The sequence below is a fragment of the Pyrgilauda ruficollis genome, unplaced genomic scaffold (genome assembly GCF_017590135.1).
Source record: "Pyrgilauda ruficollis isolate IOZ18807 unplaced genomic scaffold, ASM1759013v1 scaffold77, whole genome shotgun sequence".
In the NCBI taxonomy this organism is placed as follows: domain Eukaryota; kingdom Metazoa; phylum Chordata; class Aves; order Passeriformes; family Passeridae; genus Pyrgilauda; species Pyrgilauda ruficollis.
Window position 1 is genome coordinate 2,843,530 of NW_024529599.1, and position 20,920 is coordinate 2,864,449.

General features: G+C 38.6%; 1 protein-coding gene across 1 annotated transcript in view; it reads right to left on the reverse strand.

Moving 5' to 3' along the window:
• CA10 (carbonic anhydrase 10) overlaps positions 1-20,920 on the reverse strand; it is a 98,241-nt gene that overhangs the window by 30,864 nt on the left and 46,457 nt on the right. Inside the window, exon 2 of the mRNA XM_041486503.1 lies at positions 7,553-7,738. Within this exon, the coding sequence (XP_041342437.1) occupies positions 7,553-7,738 (186 nt within the window). The remainder of the gene's footprint in view (positions 1-7,552; positions 7,739-20,920) is intronic.

A 20,920-nucleotide genomic window follows, 5' to 3' on the forward strand; every position in this document is an offset into this window, starting at 1 on the left:
AAAAGACTTATTTGTATTTCCAGTGCTAATCAAGTTTTGGAAAGGTGAAAAAATAACAGGAATGCTATTTATTATAGGAGAAGTTGATTATACGCAAAGTAAATTCTTTATTATTGTTATAAAATTTGGTCATCATATAACTTGATTTGTGCAATTAAGGGTTTTTCCTAAGGGAGGGATAAAACAGTCTATTTCTAAAATCTAATTTTCCTTTAAAAATGGCAGCGTGGCTACAGTGGCACTAAATGTAAACCTGTGACTGCATGAGTACCCTGATGCTGCCTGGCAATGTGGCCATTCCTATAAAAATGAGTTGTACCTGCTGTGTATTTTTTCTATTTATATATTTATGATCAATGATTTATAGTTGATCCACCTTCAATTGATTATCTCAAGTTATTGAACTTCTCCAGGCTATTGAGGTTTGGGATTTTTTATTTAACAAGTGTATTTTACCTGTAGCTTGAAGATGAGTGTCAAGCCAAAAAATTACAGGAATGCAAGTTAAAAGTCAACTACTCCAACAAAGTTAAACATGAAATTGCTTATGAAGGCCGGTAAGGATTAAGATGTATTTTTAGCACTTAGTGTCTTTTGATGTAAAATACACCACAAAAATTTCAGTTCCCTGTTTCTGGAAAGTAATCTTTCTTGTGGGCTCCAACAGAGTGGTTCAAAAGAAGAAGCTTTCTTGGTAAGAAAAACCAGCTGCATTTTGTTATATTAACAAGCAGTAAAAGCCCATTTAACTTAAAACATAAAATTGAATTTTGTTTAGAGAAACACAATAACCCTATAGAGGCCATTCACTTAAGGGCTGAATTTGTGGGTTTCTTCAATGCAGAATATTCTGTAAATAAGTGTCTTTTTGGACTTCAACCCTGCTTTTTATTGATATTGTATAAAATTTTGGGTGAGGTCATCTGTAATCTTTAGTGAGGACAGAGATGCATTCTTACAACAGAAACGCACATTCATGTCCCAGTGATTTTGAATTACTCATGTGAGCAGTCTCCCTATACTTTAGTGATGACAATACTACCACCTCTCCCTGATTTATATTCTGTTCTTATTGCAGTTTAACTCATTATCTACTGACTTTCTCCTTTGAAGCTCAACATTCATCTGAAGGTTATAGAGATTTTACTAAGTCTCCCCTCCTTTAGACACATGTTCCTCAGCTGATACTTTTTCCAGAGGCTGATTTGTCAACATTAATAAGCACTGGAATATTGTAAACTTATCTCCTGGCTGAAATACTTAAAAATTACCTGCTCCACTTCCAAGAGGCTGCAAAATGTGATACCAGTGGCCTGTGACAACTGAAAAATCAGAATTTTGAACTTCCTTCTTCAAGCTGTTAGCAGCAATGCTGGGGTTACCTGGTGTAGTAGGGGCTGCTCACAGCTGGCTCTGTGAGCACCTGGAGGAGTGGAGTTAGGAAGAAGCAGGTGATTCCTGTCCTCTCTCCTCAATGGCATCACTGTCTGATTTAATCCTCCTTCCCATGGAAGAGGAAGGATGATGTGCCAGTACAATCTGATTTCAAGCTTTTCCTCTATAAATGACACCACCATGAGATGTTTTGTGGAGGTTGGAACTTCACAGGCAAGTCTGGGGCATACAGAAGGTCTCAGTAACAGAGCCACTGTTTGTGATTTAACAATTCAGAGTACTCTCTGAATTCTGGTACAGGCTGGATTAAACTATCCCAGCTGGCTGTCTGGTTCTCATATGCTGCCTATCTGACAGTCCTGCTTCTAAAAATATCCCAAGTTGGATTTACAACACTGATTTCCCTGTAAGTAATCCTTTACTATCACCAGAAGTCCCCTACTCACACAAATCATGCCTGCAGTTAAAGAAATGGTAGTAGCAAGAGGAGACTGGTGTTTCAGAACTTCCAGTTTCTCCCTTTTTTCTTCATTTTCTTGTATTTTTGTGTTGGTTTTCTCAGCAGCTTTTAGCAGCAGTAAATCTCAGTTCCAAACTGTGTGTACAGCAATACTAAACCATTTATTCAGATCCTGTTCTCACTTTCATTTTAATTCATCTGTACCAAATTAAATAATTGTGTGTTTATAAGTGGTCCATGGGTTTTTGGAAGGGTGGGCAAAGAAGAATTTTTTTTTTTTTTTCATGTGTTGTGGACTATGGTCTCTTGTTTGAAAGTCTCCAGCCACTGAGTTTGTGAAAAGCGCTAACCCCAAATAATTAAGCTCCTTGACTTTCTGCCTTGGCAGTGATAAGGCTGCCACAATGCACAGCTGTGAAGTGACTGGAGGTCTCCTGCAGCACATTTTTCATTTTTATGCTTAGGGAAAAAAATTGACCATAAAATTGTTTTATGACTTTGCCACATGGTAAAGTTAAAGGGTCCCACTTTTACCATAAACCTTTTGGAAGTTGCTACCTTTTTATTTTAACCAGGCAGACAGTGCCTGAGCTATGGCACTCAGGCCAATTCTGCTGATTAAATGCAAAATGTGTTTTTTCATTAAATGATACAGACTCTGAAGTATTAAAACCTGTTTTGCACAGAGGCATTAGGCAGCAGACACAAATGACTGGTGTCTTAGTTAGGGACTTTGCCTAAGCCAAGATTTTCTTTTAATCGTTGTAATACAGTAGGATGTTCCTGCAAAGAACAGGGAATTAAACTCACTTGAGTCCATATCATAGGGACAAGTAAATATTCCATTTATTTATTTAAGCATTCCAAAGCCTGCCTGCCTTTCCATGTTACCAGTGCCAAACATATTGATAAATCTGATAAACAGTTTTAAAGCCCTTAAACTTGAACTATTTAAACATTACTTCAATTATTCTGTCTACTAAAGTGATAATTGGGGGCTAAAAAATAACCAGATTATTGTAGAGATCTCTTTTGACCACCTTTAACACCTAGTTATAAGCTAAAGCCTGGATATTACAAGCCTCTCGGTATCATTCAGTCCATAGCACATTCTGAAGCAATCTGCTATTTCTAGGCTGTTTTTCATCCTACATTACTACTTCAGTGCTCTTCAACTTGCTCTGAGTGCATATCCACTTGCAGAACTAGGCAATAAAGGTCCCTAAAATAAACTATTTTCTTAGTGTGGACATCAGGTAGGATTTCCAGATGTGTAAAGAACATGACAAGGTGGTTCAAGGTGGACTGGGGCTGTTTAAAGGCTTCTGCTTTGTCTGGACTTGGATTTAATTTAGGCCTGAGCCAATCTAAGTCTTGCAGTGCTAGGAGGGAGAGGTGCTGTCCTGTCCCCTGCCCTCTCCCCAGTGTCCCCTGTCTCTCTGCAGTGTCTTGATTCTAATATGACTTGGAGACCTCACTGGAAATGAGGGGAGAGACATGGATGAGAATGGAGGAAAGAAGCAGCAGGAATAATTCTGATTGTGATCTACTGGAATAGATTAATGTGGTGGCTCTAGTGCTGGCCGAATGCTATGCACCCACTAGAATATACTTACTTATTTTCTGCTACAAGTCAGGATTATAAGAGCAAAGCAAGCTTAAACTTTAAAGGGTATAAAGAAAAACTTTATTAACAGAACTAAAAGAATAATAAGAATCAGACTAAACCCTTCAGAACACTTCTTCTCGTCCCGCCCCCGCTCTCCCCTCCTTCCCACTGACAACGTACAGAAACAATTCAGTCAGTTTATCACTTCTAGAATAGTCTTTCTTCAGTTCACTTAGGGATAGCAGTCTCTCTTGCTATGGAGACTATGCTACGGAGACTTCTTCACAAGAAAACTGTTACATCATGGCTTTTAATTTCCACGAATAGCAGCCACCCAGAAATCTGCAATCATGAAGTCCCTCCCATCTTTTGCAGCCTTCCCACAGCTGTGTTTATGGGCCGTGTCAACTTAGGGGGTACTATTTTAAGGATGAGCTGTTCAAAAGCAAAGGTTTTCTTTATGTGACTCTGAGATCATCTCTGGGAGCAGAGGTCATCTTCTTTCTATGGGGGCAAAGGATCTTCACTCTTATTTCTCTCTCTCTGTCTTCAAACTTCTCATGGGATCACAGCTACTTCAACATCTGCTTGCTTTAGCATAGATGCCTTTGCTCATATCTACAATTTGAATGCTTCATCCCCCCATGCTTTTCACTGAGTTACAAGGAAAAGGAGTCTGATATACCGATTATACCTTCTCCATAGCCTTACAAAAGGATTTCAGCCCAGGACTAAGGCATCTCCTCAATCCCTCCCATCTGCGACTTGACTACTTCTTTACTGACTTTCAAGTCTCATGTTGTTCTCTCTGTATCTTCACTCTTTCCATTTCTTTCACTCGAGAAAAAGACTAGATGTTTGTAGGTTTCATCTGTGCACTAAAAAGGTTAATATCGTGCCCGGGCAGCGGCTGGAGCAGTTGAGGTGGAGTGTTTTAGGTGGAGTATTTCAGGCTTCGCTGGCAGGGCTGGGCCAGGATGGCGCGGGCCGGAACACCGGCGGCTGCTCTGGGAGGGGATGGCCGGCTGGGATCTCGGCAGCCAGGCTAGAACTCAGAGGTCGCACCCGTGGGCCAGTGGCTTCCTCTCCCCAGCGGTTTCTGGCGAAACTCAGCAGCATTTCAGCCAAACTGCGGGCCCGCCTGGCCGTGCTGGGGGAAACGGGACCTGGCTCTGCCAGCGCTACCTCGGAGCAGGCCCTGTCCCTGCTGGGCCTCCATGGGCAAGGAAGGGCCCGGCCCCAAGGAAGAGCCCGCCTGGCCCGGCCCGGCCGCGCTGAGGGGGCAGGCTGGCCTGTTACTTGTACTCAGGGCAGAAGGGGAAAAAAAAATAAAATAAATCCTGGGCTTTGTTAATTTTAAAATGTGCATCTCACAGGGACGTGTTTTACTCTTTATTTGGCTTATCAGCATGCCTGTTCTGAGAGCCAGCCCAGCAATTGGTTTTTGCCAGGCACGGAGGAAGCTCTTAACAGCTTCTCTTAGAACATCACTGCCATGCCTGGGCTCATTCCCTCCTCACCAAAACTCAATTAATGCAAAACCAGCGCAATCATCCTTCTTGGATAACTTGGGAATTGTTTCCCCGGTTAAACAGAGGTTTCTGGAAAGCCCACAGAGGGTTTGTCCAACACAGCTGAGACCAGCAGTATCAGGGCCAGCCCTGGCAGGTCAGTCTGCAATTAGCAGTCATACAGTGCAGTCCTGCAATGATTTTTCCCTGGTTCCTAAAGCCTAAGCCAGCAAATATTCATTGCTATTCTTACCTGCACCAGCTAAATTAGACTAATGAACCTAGGCAGTTATTTTTCTTTATCCCATCTCCACTGACAGCATTATCTAAGGCAGGAGTGAATAGTAATTAGCATCAAGGCTTGAAAGTACCCGTGGCATCACAAAGACACTCTCCCGGGAAGTCAGCTGGCTTGTTTACAGACAGCATTCCCCCTCTCACTGCTGAGAGATGAAGATGTTACATCCCTCAGTGCTGAGAGCTTGTGGAAGAGCCCTCATTTATACAGGCAGCACTTGCATGGGTGGATGGACACTCGAAGGACTCCATCAGCTGCTGCCCTTCCCTGGAAATCTGCAGCCATTCAGCACCACTGATTTGCATCTGGGCTTGTCGTTTGGAATAGTGTGTTCTAGAAGTAAGACTTAACTGTGCAGGTTTAGGCTCAAATTAGTAATTAATGCTTGACCTTGCTGGAGTTCACTTGCCCAAATCCTTGAAAAACACACCTTCAAAGGACAGAATTCATCTCAGTATCTGAAAAGGAGTCCTTGAATCTCAACTCTTCTGCCTGCTGTTTGTCTGTGCTCTGTTGTCAAGGGAAATACATCTCCACAGAGTGATTTGCCTTGTCCTAAGAGACCCAGCTCTGGCTGTCAGGACTGATTAATCCTTTGAAGGTGCTGAGCTCTTTCTATTCACTGCAGGAGGATTCAGACAACAAGATGAATCCTGCACACGCTGCAGATCCAGCTGTGCCTGACTGACTGACATCAGTTTCCACCAAGATCAGTTTTCTGCTCTTACTAAGAAAAGTTGAGGTCTCTGTTAAAAACCACCAAATATTAATAGTACTTCAGAACTCCAACTTTCAAAACTAGAAGAGCCTAGCTAATAACAGTAAGCATTGCCAAACAATGCTCTACATTTTTACACTGTTATAGACTAGGACTGGTGAATTAAAAACTTAAAAACTCTTTTAAAAGCATCTGAAATGGTGGTGATACATTACAAGCCCATGGTATGTTTCAACCAGATTTTTACTTTCATGTTCAGTTAACTTTTTTTGTTTGAATATTGCTCTCATGTGTCTGAACAGCAAAGACCTTGTTTACTACAGCATCCTTTACTTTCAGAGCTTAAAGGAGCAATACATGATGAGTTCATTTATAGAATTGAACAAAGGCAACCAAAATCAGTTGCATAAGACATTAGTAATTACACAAAAAAGCTGCCACAGGTCATATGTAGCTTATAAAACAAAGCCAGTGATTACCATCAATTATAACATCATCATGCAACAATGCTGTAATTAATTTCTTACTCCTAAATAACTGCTGTTGCTCAGTGCCAAAGAAAATGCCACACATTAAGTGACTCATCACCAGTCTGTGATGCATAGTACAGATGTTAATTTGATTACTCATCTCTGAGAAAATAAGTGCTTTATGATGGAAAAGCTGTTCTTTTTTTGGTATTCTGAAAAAATGGTAACAGAGTGGCTTTAAAAATAATCCCTAAAGTAACACAGAGTTATTGTGAAGCATTATTTTGAGTTGTAGAGTTGGTGGTTCACAGCCATGGCCAAGCTGGAGGAGGATGGGCTGCTGCAAATCTCATGCATTCTTTTATATGAGAATGTTCCTATATAAGGAAAATGGAAGGATCCCATTTTGTTTGTCCCAGAAAGTCTGCAAACTTTATTGTAAATCTTGAAAAAGGGCTCCATCTAAGTCACTAAAATATTTATCCAGCAAGAATAATGGGCCATTCTGGAATAGGTATCAGGATCAAGAAATTATGGTCTTTCTTGGAACAGGAAATACATGTTATAGACATGTATTTAACATAAAACATTACTATTCTGCCAGGGACTATGTATGCAGTTAACTTTATTTCTTGAGCAGAATTCTGTGGAGTCATCTCCAGAATCAAGTATCACCTTGTTTCTGCATGAATCAAAGGCAGGATGGTACTCAATGTGAAGTGTTACACGCCAATGAGAAGCAAAAGTAGCACTTCTGTGGGAATTTGAAGCACTTCAGCATTACTTTGTAGTTAATCTCATACTTGCTTTTACAAGAGACATAAAGGCCCCCTCCAAAGAGACCTGGTTACTTTGTAAGTAGCACAGATGAGGACAGAGGGCGTCTCTATATACAATAAACACAGCAATGTCATTTGTAGATATGAGTCGCAAAATTTGCAGCGCTTGGTTAAAAAAGAAAAAAACCCCAATTCCCTGATTTTCAGAATGGCTACAGGAAAACAATTTTTACAGACTAACTTGCAAACGCCTTCAGGCAGAAATAAGAGGTGGGTAATTCCTAGAGGTACCACCCCCCCATGGTGACATACCTCTCCAGAAAAGGCCTGGCCATTGAGGAGGTGCTCTGACCCCTGGCTGTCCTCGCTGCCGAAGTGTAACCGGATTTCCTCCAGGCGGTGACTGTAGGTCATTGGGCCCCCCGAGATGTTCACCAGGTGCTCCTTGTCTAACCTGAGGGACACGTGTCTCCCTGTGTTGTACATTGTCCCACTGACCTAAAGAAAGCGGAGAGGAGAGAAAAAAAAAGATTTTTTCAAATAATCTGCAAATCTTGGCAAACTGATTGGAGACTTTGCTCTTTACACACCTTCACTCAAATACAGCGACGCATCTTTTGGTTGTGAGATGAAATAACCAACCTCAGGTCACACTTCAATTTCTGCTTTGAACCTTACACTGTGTATTCAAATATTTTGCTAAAACCCTATGTACACATTTTAGCCTTGGGCTGACGTGGTGAGTAGGACTGTTGCACTTGTAATTAAGTAGGTTTTTAGAGTACTTTTCTTGCCAGGTCTGAATAATGGCTTCATTTGAAAATTTCTGCACAGGAAATGGGAACATTTCACCTGACATAAATTATTAAAGTACACTTGAACAAATCTGAAATTTAATTTTCCCCCCCTTCTTTTAATATTTATAACAGTTACCCAAAAGTAAAGGTGCTGCAAAAAGTTGAGATGCAATTTTTCATTAATAGGGAACTCTATGCCTCCTGGAGCTGCAGATAAAAACTTTCACTGTCTTCCCATGCAAGTCTCTTTGTTTTGTTATAAATATTTTATGTGTACAATTGTCAGGTCTTTTAGCCAGAGGAGTACAGAATTAATTCCAATTGGATTATATATGTCTAGTTCCTACTACACATCAAATAGCTCCTTAAGATTCATCTTTATTTTTTAAAAGATTTACAGCTGTTGTAATGAAAAATGATTGCACAAATTTTTCATATGGAATATAACTCTGTTATTATTTCCACTGTCTTAGAAAAAGTTTGTAGATTAAGAAGTTCTTTAATTTATGCCATTAGAAAGTCAAATATACCAGTTTGAATTAGAGTTCTTATTTATTTAAAAACATTCTGCATGGATACAAATGTACACTTGAATAACATTCATTTAATTTGAGAAGCAGAAGTGTAGCAACAATATGCTTTGTTGTACTTCAATGTAAAATTAAAGACATTGACTGTTATATATTATATCCTATACTACATCAGTATCATGGTAATTAACGGTAAGTATTACCATAATTAATATTATGGTAATATGCTGCAGTGTCATTTTATCTATAATACTAATTACTGAGTTTAAATGACCTGTTTTCTTTCACAGTATGTTATAAAAAGTTACACAGAACAGACTGTGCACTTGAACTAAATGGAGGAGATTAAACAGCTTTTGATTGTTGTGGTTCTTTACACTTTGATACAGATGTTCTACTTTTTTTTTGTGTTTATTCCAATTTAAAATAAGCAGTAATAAATTTCATATGAAAAGTCATAAAGACAGATATTCCTGTTTGCTGCAAATAAGGCACAATGATTTTATTTATAAATGCTCTTTACTTTTTCTACTTGACTTTGCATGCATAATAATTAAATACCAAGTTTAGCTTAATAAGTCAAAGAAGCTTAGTTTATTGAACTCAGTTTCAGTACACTGCCTATAAATGACACAAAATTGCTAATCATAAATAACAAATGGAGTTTAAAAACAAACAGGGGAAAATGGATAAAGCCTCTTATTCACATTTGGAAGCTCATTCTTCACTGAACCCTCAGTTAAATTCAGCAGCTATGCAAAAATATTCAGAATCCATTTTCTTACTTAAATTGGCACAAATCTCAAATGAGGTTACCATTATTTTCTCTCCCCAAGTAAAACTGACCCAAATAACCCCCAATGTGAATCAAATCACTCTCCACAGAGCAGAGAGGGAAAATGATAAGAGGCAAATTCATGAACAGGAGTAACATTTGTCTTTCTTATTTCCCACTTCATAAAATGCAGTGCTCATAATGACATGGTATTGACTTTTTGGAACTAGAATTTTCCTGCGTGGCTGCAGATGGGGAATATCAGTAAAGCAGTGAAGCAACTGAGGTGCCTCATTTCTGACCTAAGGGGAAGTGTGAACACTAGAAGTGAGACTGTTAAATTCTCCTGCATGGGCACAGATTGGGCACCAGGCAGAACAAAGTCCAAGATCTTCAATATGAAAAATACAAGGCCTTGCCCTTGTATGGGCTTTTTTTCTTAGGTGTAAAGGAAGCACGGGTTTTATTGTGTGTGCCCAAAGAAAGAGGAGCTGCAGAGACCACTTGAGATTCAGCACCAAACTGCACCTTCAGGACATGCCCATTTCTGAGGTAGGGTCTTATATTTTCCATGTACTGAGATTACAGCTGAATGAAAAGGCTGAAATATTGACGAACTTCTTTTTGTGAGGAGACATTATGACTTGCCCAGGCTCTATAGCTGGCTGTCCTTGATTATGGGAAGGACCATCATATGTGAATTTGTTTCTTGCAGTTCAGGATATTGTCTGGTTTATACTCAACCCCAAAATCTTACCACCTTTACAGGTGTACATTTCTAGTATAACCATTTACAGTTAGGACACAGAAACACTGGAATGTGTTCACCCTCTGTTTGCAAGGTCAATACTCACAAATGCCTTTTGCAGAGCAAATAATAAATTTTCTTTTCCTTTTGTGCAATTTTAAGTGCTATATCAGGAAAATGAGGTTCTGATCTTATTCACTACTGATAAGAGGCTTCTCCATACTTATAGTACTGAGCCTTTAAAGTGGTGGTGACTCATTTCAGAACAGGAAACTAAGTTGGTTTTGGGGAAAGCAAACTTGCATGTGGCCTTAAAAAAGGTTGCAGGTTTAGAAGTTAACAAGGAAGTATTTTCTTCATTTTGTCCATTACCCTACAAATAAATGGTATGGAGAATGGGCACCTTATGGGAAAGATGTTGCCTTTTCCTGTCCCAGTGAACAATCTCTGCTACTCCAAAAAGCACAGTATTTTATTTTTATATGTGGACTGGAAAAAATGTTATAGGGTAGTTTAAAAGGCTCATAAAAAAGACCTGTTAAGATGTGTATAACGATTTCCTTAATTAGTCAGGTGGATTTCAGGTGTTTCAGCATGGTGGCCTTGTGTTGCTCCTTGCTCTGCTTTTTTCTCTGTGTGTTTGACTTGAAAGTTATACAAAGATGAAAACTCAGCAAACAAACCTGGGGAAGAAATAAGCACTAAATCTTGACCTCCTCTTTTTAAAAAAGATCAATATTCACATTTATCTTATGTGCTAGAAATGAGGCTGTAGTAGAGAAAACATATAAAATCATCCATAAAGCTGGTCTGAGAAAATAGGAAAGTCCAAAATAATACAATTTAATGGTCAGGCCACAATCTCGGTTGACCTCATTTTCCTCACAGATTTAGAAACATTTCCAAACAGGTAATATTATCTGTGGCAAAATCCCCAGACAGAAGAGAGCACTCTCATGGGCTTCAATCTTAATTATGGAACACTTCAACTTTGGTAGGCTTTAATTAATTTATTAACATATTCCTGATGTAGTTATTTTCTATTTAATCTCATTACTTTTAATTCTTGCTTCACAGAGCTTTGTGCATATAATTCTCCAGTAGCATTTTTCTCTCTCTTTATCTTGATGGAAGACATCCACATGGGCATAGGCTGCTGATGTATTCAATACTTCATTTCTCAATAAGATCTGGGTATCCTGTGGTAGCTCTGTATAACTTGGCCCTGCGACCACAAAAAAGTCCCAATTCTGCTCTTTGAAAGGTGGAACATAAGCAAAGTCAGTAAAAAGGCACACCCAAGAAACACAACCTCTTTGCTGCACATTTATCTCGAAATGCTACAGACTTTATGACCATTAGGAAAAACCCCACAATAATAAAAAAAACCCAGCAAAATCCCTAAATCAAACCAAAGTCCACATAAAAAACAGTCCAGAAACCTTCTTCCACCCCCAGCCCCCCCCCAAAAAAATTGTGATTTTTAACCCAGCATCTATGGAAACATTTTTGTTTCGTCATAGCTAACTCTGTATCTTGTTCCCTTTGTCTTTTCTTCCACAAATAGTACCAAACAAAATACTTTTCAGAACTGCCTTTCTGGCCTACATCTTTATATTACAGCCTCTGTTAAAAGAGCCCGCAAAACCCCGAGCAGGAGAAAAGGAAGCCTGTTTCAGGGTGAAGCATGCTAGAAATGTGAGCAGGGAATGCAAGAGGAAAGGGGATGGATGCTTTGCCTTTCAATTCCATGCTACATCTACAGTTCATTGTCACCTTCAAGGGGTGGCACAGACCCTCTGCTTCCAGGGGCCTTTACAAATAGTGAAATATTACCTTTTGGATTTATTTAAGTTAAAAGTGGGCTGAAGATTAGTTCCAAGAACATTTTTAAACTTGTATCAGTACCTGCCATTGGAGCAGCACTGAATGTAAGGGAGCAGGAAAATCAATTGTGTATGGCTGCCTGCTCTGGTGTCCTTGGATCTTATCTGCAATATTAGGTGTTCCTTTCTTTAGGATAAAAATAAATACAGTCCAAAGAAGGCTTAGTGCTTTGGAGGGAAACAAATCACCAAGGTTTGAGTTGTCTTTTGAAGGAGTTACAGTGCCCTGGTTTTATGTGCTGCAATAACCAGTTTTTGATCATCTGCTGCCTGGCTTTTCCATCCTTTCCTCCTGGAGTGCCACGTTCCAGCAGAATAGGAAAGCAGCTGTGCAGACTCTGGGAGGGGTGGGAATCGTGGACTTTCCTCCTCTGTAAGCAGCATCTGAACCTTTACCTTTGCCATTACCTTTGGTTTCTACTCCTCAGCAATGGCAGCAGTGTCATGGGGATCCCAAGGAACATGTGACGTGGCACTGGATTTCTGTTCAGCTCCTCTCCCTGACAGGTGTTCCATGAAACATTAAAGCATTAACACTAGTATTAAATATGTCATAGCATCCCCCATCTATGCATCTTAAGGTGAAAAAATGCAAAAATAAGTATGCAATTTTTTTTTTGTTTCACTGGGATACGTCAACATCTTTGCCAGGTTGGCTCATTTTCCTCCTGACAGTTAGGAGGAATTGTCTATGGAAAATTTCACTCTCTAACTAATATTATCTGAATTTGAGTTTTTATGTGTAGTAATAAATTGAATCATTCTTCTGAGTCTCTCAAGCAAATTACTTTCATTTAATGGGGTTATTTTGGTAGTTTTTCACAGTATCTTGACCATGTCCTGTGATATAAAGTTTTTTCCTCCCTGATTTAAATTGACTGGACTGCAGAAAGTACCCTCACCTCCCTTGTGCAAAGCAGAGGCTGCTTTTGCTTCAGGGTTTGAAAGTTAAGTTTACATAGACTTCAGGTCTGTGATCTGAAATCTGACTTTAGGGGCAGTGCAGAAGCACTGCACCAAACAAGAATTTCAGAGGTAACCTGCCAGAGCAACCTGTTTTGCTCTCTGCAGCAGAATTCTATTCCTTTATTTCACAGCAGTGGCTACTACATGAGAGCATTCGTTCTCTTAATATTGTGCTTATGGTATCTGGTTGGTTTCAGTAGTTTTATGGTGTTGATTCCTCGAGCTGCTGCTAGAGGGGGCCCAAGCTGGAATATAAAATGGTTTTATAGAGTTGTTATTTAACAGTTCTTTAAAGAAGAAGTGTTTTGAAGTCATCTCTTAAAGAGGAGATTGCCATATTCAAATAGGAAACAACTGTTCTGTCGATTTTCCAAACTTTTGCGCTCTTTATCCTGGTCCTGAGGAGCTTTCTGTGTGTATGGAGATACATGTACAAAAGAACTTTCAAAATTGTATTTTCTACAAAAAGTTATTTTCTACAGAAGATGCAGTTTTATTTAGGGGCTTTCAATGAATATTTATATATTTGAAGAGATATTTTATCCTAATACCTTCCCCCTGCCTTTATGCCTAATCACTGTATGCAACATTATGTAAAGAAATTGTGGAAATGCTTGATTTCTGAAAGTAATTTTAGAGGAAATTCCGTTTCCTGCATGCTTTCCTTGCTGCCAGCAGAGAGCAGCGTCCACCCATTCCAAACAACCTTTACCTGTATCCCACAGGGACAGCCACAGCTGTAAGAAAAGCAAAATTCGTCTGGTTTATATGGCATGGCTGTAGTCCGTGGCTTTAATTCAGGAGTGGTGGATTCAGCTGTGGGACAGAACTGTGAGATCTGTTCCACAGCTCAGGAAGGGTTTGAGGGATTCAGGCTCTGCAGGTTTCTTGGTCATCAGATAAAACATCCAGAGTGGCTTTTCTGGCAAGAATTCAATGGACCTTATGTTGTGTTTATGAAAAAAAAAATGTGGAGAGAAGAGAAATAAAGATAAGAAAACACAACTTACTGGGAGGGAGCTGCAATCTAATTGCTGGGCTTTGAAGAACAACAGGCACCATCATCAATATTTGATTAAAAAAGGCCCGTGTGAAAAATGTAAAATGTAAGAGAGAAGTGTAAAGATTAACATAATCTTTTCATCTTCTCAGTTGAAAACTTTTTAAAAGGAAATGATGTTAATGAGCTTAATTAACCCATTTACCGGCCTAATGTAATGTGTCATCTACCAGTATATGGCGCAACACACTTTTTTTCTGTTTTTAAAGCAGCATTTTCAGTAGGAACTTTTCCCATTCACTCCTCTGCAGTTTTGCTGGTTTACTTCCCAAATTTTGTTTCCACTACTCCGTTAATACAATGATTTCTGCTTGTTAGTAACTATGGAGCCTAAAGCAAATGCAGCCAAGTTCATGGTGTCTTGCACTAATAATTACTGGGCATGATGACACCAGCTTTGCAGTCATGTCATGCTCTCCTTAATATAAAGCATTCCATTGTGAGTAGGAAAGATATTTTGGGGCATTCTAAGCCAGACTTTCACTGACTGCGGAACTCAGCTGTTAACAATCCTGTGTGTCCACTGCCACTTTTTTACCACTAACAGCAGCTCTCATCCTGTGCTGTGACAGTCACAAGCACTATATGAAGGAAGGAAAAAGTACATTTGCATGCTCCTCTTAGTTTATTAACCTTAGTTTATAAATAGGCTAAGTAAAAAAGTAATTAAAGTAATAACGGGGTTTTGGAGAACTCCTTACCCTAATGTACTCTTGCAGTCTGTAAAGATTTTAGTTTGGTTTTGTTTGAAGAATCTGTATTAGAAGTTATATTAAGGATAATTTTTGTCTCTGCTAAAGGGATGTCAAAAGAGCTGCCTTTTCAAAATCTGAAGGCTTACATAAATATTTAAAAAGTTGTAAATGGCAGAGAAGCCAGCAAATTTGTGAGAAATACAGATCGGTGAAAAATTGTTCTTTTCATTTTTCATGTGGGTTCAAAAGGTAAAACTGAGTATGTTAAAAAACAGAGGGCCTGAGTTTCTTTTTAGTGAGTTACACTCATACACTGACCTTTGGAGCTTCCTGATTTCAGAGCTCTTCTTTCAGAGAGGTCTTGGCTTGAAAAGCTAGAGGTTTTCCAAAGGAATCCAGATCAGAGAGAAATTTATAGGATGTATATTGAAATTATTGTATTTTAATTTCCTTATGTTTACCATCTAGCAAGACAGAGATTTCATGCTTAAATCTCATTTGATCAACTGTGTATTAATAAATATGTTCCAGCTTTCTAAGATCTTGATTTTGCTTCTACATTTTCTTCAGTACTTTCATTCCTAACACATCCTTCCCTGCTGAGAGGATGAGATATAGCCAGCTGATTGATTGAAATTCTCTTTTAAACTGTTGGTGCATCTTCTACTTTACCCTTTGTGCACAGTATTAGCAAAAAGACTGTGCTAAATTAATTTGAGAAGTATCTTTCACGTTAAGTAATTAACACTGTAGTGTTGTGTAGGTTTTTAATGTACTCACTGCTTTATTTACCTGGATCTATATATCTTTATATATGTATGTATATGTATCTCTATATATACATCTATAGAAGTGAAATATTTTTTTTTACTAGCTTTATTAATAGGAAGGAGGAGAAAAATGTCCTCTCACACAGGCCAAGATTAATAAAAAACCTTTGTTGTCGTTTTGCATGCAGAGCAGCAGATCCGAGCGCCTGAGAATCACAGAGCTTCCTGCCTGGAGTAAAGGATGTGCCCTCAAAGCTCATCTGTTTTACACCACAGTCAAAACACACCATCATTAAGGTTAATGATTCAATTTTACAAGAGCTAGAAAACACCACTTATTGTAGTTATTTATTTCTCTAGTTCCTTTGCTGCCAGGATGTTTGAATTTCTAGGCCTATTAAGTTTTCATAAACTCTCTAAAATAATGAAGGGACTGCTGCTGTCTTTTGTGATTCTGTGCCTACTCCAGCTATGACATTCCATGGACTGATCCTGAGGAAAACCACAACATCTGAGCTGTGGTGTAGCCAAAGAAGCATGGTAATGCTTTAATGAAATTATAAATGAGTGGAAATGTAGAGTTTATAAACTCAGCTTTTTAGCCATGAAAGGGACAAAAGTTTTATTAGCTTTTTTAGAAGTTTTTTGAGAATAGTGTTATTCAGAATATTCACTGCTTCTCAAATCAGTGCCAAGGGAAAAAAAATCATAATTATTGCAATATAATTTCCCGAGCCCTGTATCTCTGGAGGTAAACTAGTATTTAGAAATTTGACCTCAATAAAAGTCATTATGTGTCAAGACAAATCCTTTGTGGCATGCAAAAATTGTGAGTTATTCTGCCTAGTAGCATATTTCACTGGGTTTTTTTTGTTTTTTTGTTTTTTTTTTTTTTTTTTTTTTTTTGAGCAGAAGAGAGCTGTCTTGTCCTGGTCTGCTTTTTCTGTTTCTTTAAAGAAGGTGAATAAATTAGCCTTTCCAGCTCAAATTATTACTGCTCCAGTTTAACAGAGAATTGTTTTACTGTTCTCATTTTATCTGCCTCAAAAGCATCTGTGTACTTTTTATGTTAAGAAAACAGCAGAACTGCAGAAGAGGTAGAAATAAAAGAAAAACAAGCAACCAATCCCTGTCCTGAACCTATCTTTGCTTTTCTTGACACTTCCCTCTCTGCCAAAACTCTTCACTATTTCCCCTGACAATGCACAATACAAGGTGGATAGAAGAGTAGGACATTTGTGTTCCAACGTAAATTTGAGCTCCAGATTCACATAGAAGCACTCCTCTGCTTAACTTAGTCAAGAAATTTTGTGTTAATTCTTTCCTCTTTTGTTTTCATTTTTGGTTGCTTTGGCATTTCTTGTTTAGTTGGTTGGTTTTTTACCCATTCCCTGCCATGTTTATGGATTCCATGGCTATGGAGGAAGAGCCAGTCCTTTGTTCCACATACTGATCTCCTGTAAAGCTCCATGTACACAGCAGTCACATAAATCAGTATTTTTACAAGTAACCAAAACCAAGGCTTTGGATACCAAGAAGAACCTTTGCCCTATTAGATCATTCCTACATATGCCTTATTCCACGTAAAGACACTTTTCCATTAGCTCAAATCCTAAAGAAATTGTGAGAAACTCTTCTGAAAAAGGCTATTAGAAAACGAGTTTTACTACTGTGACAATTTGCCAACAATTTCCCTCTTTTTTTCTTGGTTGCTTTGCTTACAAAGTACAGATTTCCCTGGCTCTGCAAAGGAATCCCTAAGAAAAAGAGGAAAGAGTTATGGGATAAAGTTAGCTAGGAATCAGCATATGACAATTCTTTTCCAATACAGATACCATTTAGACTAGAGAGAATCTCAGCTTTCCATACAGAAAAGTTAATTTTTAAGAAGTATTTTATCACCTACATTCTAAGAGTTTGAAGAATGTTTCATCTGTTGAAACCTGTTAACAAGTTCATCTCTATTATCTTCCCAGGAAGACTCAATAGTCCATTTTCAGCTATGGATCCACAATCATATTATCAGCAATTGCTTTTCCTCCTGGTTTTTTTTGTATTTTTTTTTAAACCTTTTTTCCTTCTTTGTGGCCAGCTGGGGCCTGCGTAGGAAGATCTTCCCCAGCTCTGGGTGTTTGCACAAGTATTTCTGTGCTCACAGTCCTATTTGGGATTAATTAAAGCTGAGGAGTTGCGAGGTGCTGAACATCTTACTCAGAGTGTAAAGACAGCCTTCCTCTCTTTATCCCTAATGAAGATGAGTTTTAGAGTTCCTTCTCACACTCAGGTTTGCTGTCCTTGCCTGCAGAAGAGGAAAATACTTTAACTGTGCTTATGTTCATACTAATTAGACAGTGCTTAGGCTGAACTGGAGCTTTCAGAAATTAACTCTTGCAGATCAAAACAAATATTGCTTACAAGAGTCCAGTGAAAATTTCAGCACACATGGTATTTTTAATGGTTTTAAATGCCCAGATTCTGCTGCCCCTGAGCCACTGGAATCTGCGAGCAGTACCAGGTTCTGGTATGTAATTGGTGACTAGTATAGGTTAAAGCAGAAATAGGAAATGCTCCCAGCCCTTCATTTAGAGAAAAATGTCCACTCCCTGATGTAATTTAAAGATTTGTACGTCTAATATGGCTTATGTCTTATTATTACCATACCAGCTATTACTAATGCCTAGATGATGCCTAATAAACGAATCCTTTGATCATCTCTAAAATGACAAACCTATTGATGAATTTAATTTTCTCCAACAAGATATTGCTATATTGATTTTAGCACCCTGTTTTTAATAAACAGAGAGTGCCCAGAATTGCTTGCTATGACAGTCTTGAAAATAGGGCATCAACAGACTTGGCAAAGGACTGAATTTATAAGGGAAGTTTTTGCTGGAGCTCTAATCCATTATCGCTCCATTGCTGACATTCACTTGCAATGAGAACACTGGGCCAAAGTGCCCAATACTTTGAGATAACATTCTGGCTCACAGAGGAAAGGTGGTGGGAACCTCAGGGCTGAGCCAACATTGGAACATTAAAAAAGCTGCCTCTAATTGCAGAAATATTTTTCATCACTGTTGGAATTTACTTTTCTCTGAGTATATGAAACCTCTGCGCATGTTCAGGAATGTCAGGGTGTCTTCAATCAGTCTGCCTTACACAGCTGAGTGGCTGTGGGTTTCTCTGGGCAGAAGGTTCATGTCATGATGGCACAGCTGTTAAAAAGCAAACAAATAAAATGGAAACGACAGAAAATTATTGTACACCTCAGACTATAACAAAATTCATGTAGGGGCAAACATCCTAAAATGTGACAGAATACTAAAAAGACTTTTTCATTTCAAAGTTTCACCTCAGGAATGAGTGCAGCTTGTGTATTAAAACTGTGGGTTTGCATATATATGGATCCATTTGAGGACTCAAAGCATCTGTATAATTATCCAAGTTACATATATGGCTATTGGCATGTCAAATCAGAGATATGTATTCAGGGTATAATTCCAGCTAATTTAAAAAAGTTTTGAAATCACAAATTTTTTGCTTTCTTGGTTTTTGTTTTTGTTTGTTTGGTTTGGTTTTTGTTTTTGTTGGTTTTGTTTTGGTTTTAGTTTTGGTTTTTAAAAAAGTTTTGAAATCACAAGTTTTTTGCTTTCTTGGTTTTTGTTTTTTTGTTTGATTTGGTTTTGTTGTTTTTGTTGGTTTTGTTTTGGTTTTAGTTTTGGTTTTGGGTGGTTTTTTCCCTGTTTTTTTTTCTGTTTTTTTTTTTCCTGTTTTCCATACCAGCTTATGCTCTCACAGTATAAAAAACTCCAGCTTGAAACATAAATTTATAGAGCCTAGAGCATGACAGAAGCACCGAGGGATTACTGAATATTATGTGATACACACAAGCTGATAATCGACAATTTAGGAATAGGTACTGAGTAAAAACCTGAATAGAAATATTATGGCCAAATCACCTTTAAGGGATTTCAGATTGGTTTAAATACTGTTGCTTGTTGTCTTTTTCATTTATATATTAAAAAAAAAAAGGTTGATACTCTTAAATCCCTGCCTTTCATTGTCCTGTCTCACAAAAGAAGTCAAACCAATAACCTCTAACACAAAATATCTACACTCAAGGCAAGTGTTCCTCAAAGTCTGGGCCACCACCCTGACATGAGGCACAAGGTGGCAGATGTCAGGGATTTAATTCCCCCTGACCCACAACTGTTTCCAGCAGCTGCCAGAGGATGAAGCCCTGAGCTGAAAGCACATGGAGACCAAGAGTGCTCCACACATGCTCCAATTCAGAGAAATCCTGATCTAGGCTTTCTCCCTATCCAAGCACCTTAGCTGACATAAACTCTTTCTCTGAAGTGCTAAGTAAACAGAATTCTGTAAGCCATAACATTCTAGGTTTCTAATAATCCTCAGAAACCCCTAAATACCTCCCTTAGGCTTTCACTTTAGAATAATGTGAATCCTAATGTTTTTATCTGTAATTGTGCAAAGGGATTTTTCCTCCATCTTTCAGTGAATTGGTTAGTTTGATCTCTTTTTTTACCGTCCTATACACAGGGGATAGTCATAATTTGAAAACTGTTTTTCATGTAATACCTGTCCCTGTGTTACTCAGGAAGTTAAACACACGTGGGGAGGTCTCAAGTGTCTCCTGCTCTTCTGGGTAAACCCACTGTCTGTTGTGTGTCTCTGTTCTTGGTGTTTGCAGAAGAATTTAATATTTTCTGCAGGTCTGAAACTCACCTAAATCCTGATGAAAGTGTGCAGCACAGGGATGTGTGTCTTCTACCCAAGAGGAAATGCTCAGTGAACATCCAGCCTTGCACTTCCACAGCACAGTGCTACCTAGTATCCCAGATACCTGAACACATTTTTCTCCCCACCAAGGTAGTGGGGCAGATTATAAATTCTTATCTAAATATGGATCTGGTAGTGCTGCAAGAGCATCTGAGTCAGGAGCAATTTAAAACACATTGTCAGCACTGACCTACCTTCATTCCTGAACTTGAAGGGATGAACATTCCGTTCTCTACTGTAGTTGCAGCCTGGAACTCTCCTATTGGAAGTGTCAGAAGCAAGATCAGGTGATAGTTGTCCAGATAGTTGTTAAATTTTACTAACTCCTTATTAAAAAACCTCTATCTCCATGGAAGATTCCTGCTTAACCATAGGGAAGTTTAGAAGCTTCTCTAGAAAGCATGGGAAAAAAGACAGTTATGGTCCTTCTTTAGGATCCTGAAAATATTTTGCTACAGAATTTGATAGGGACAGAATTCTCTAACATATGTTTCAAATGTTCCAAACTGGGAGACTTCAGATTCTGCTCCAGGGTAAGGGTGGAGGAGGGTGCTTGGTGGCTACCTTTCTTACATCTCTATTTGTTAGGCCTCTCCACTTATTTTAGGTATTCACAAAATAAACTAGAAGACATTTTATCAATTGCTAGTGAG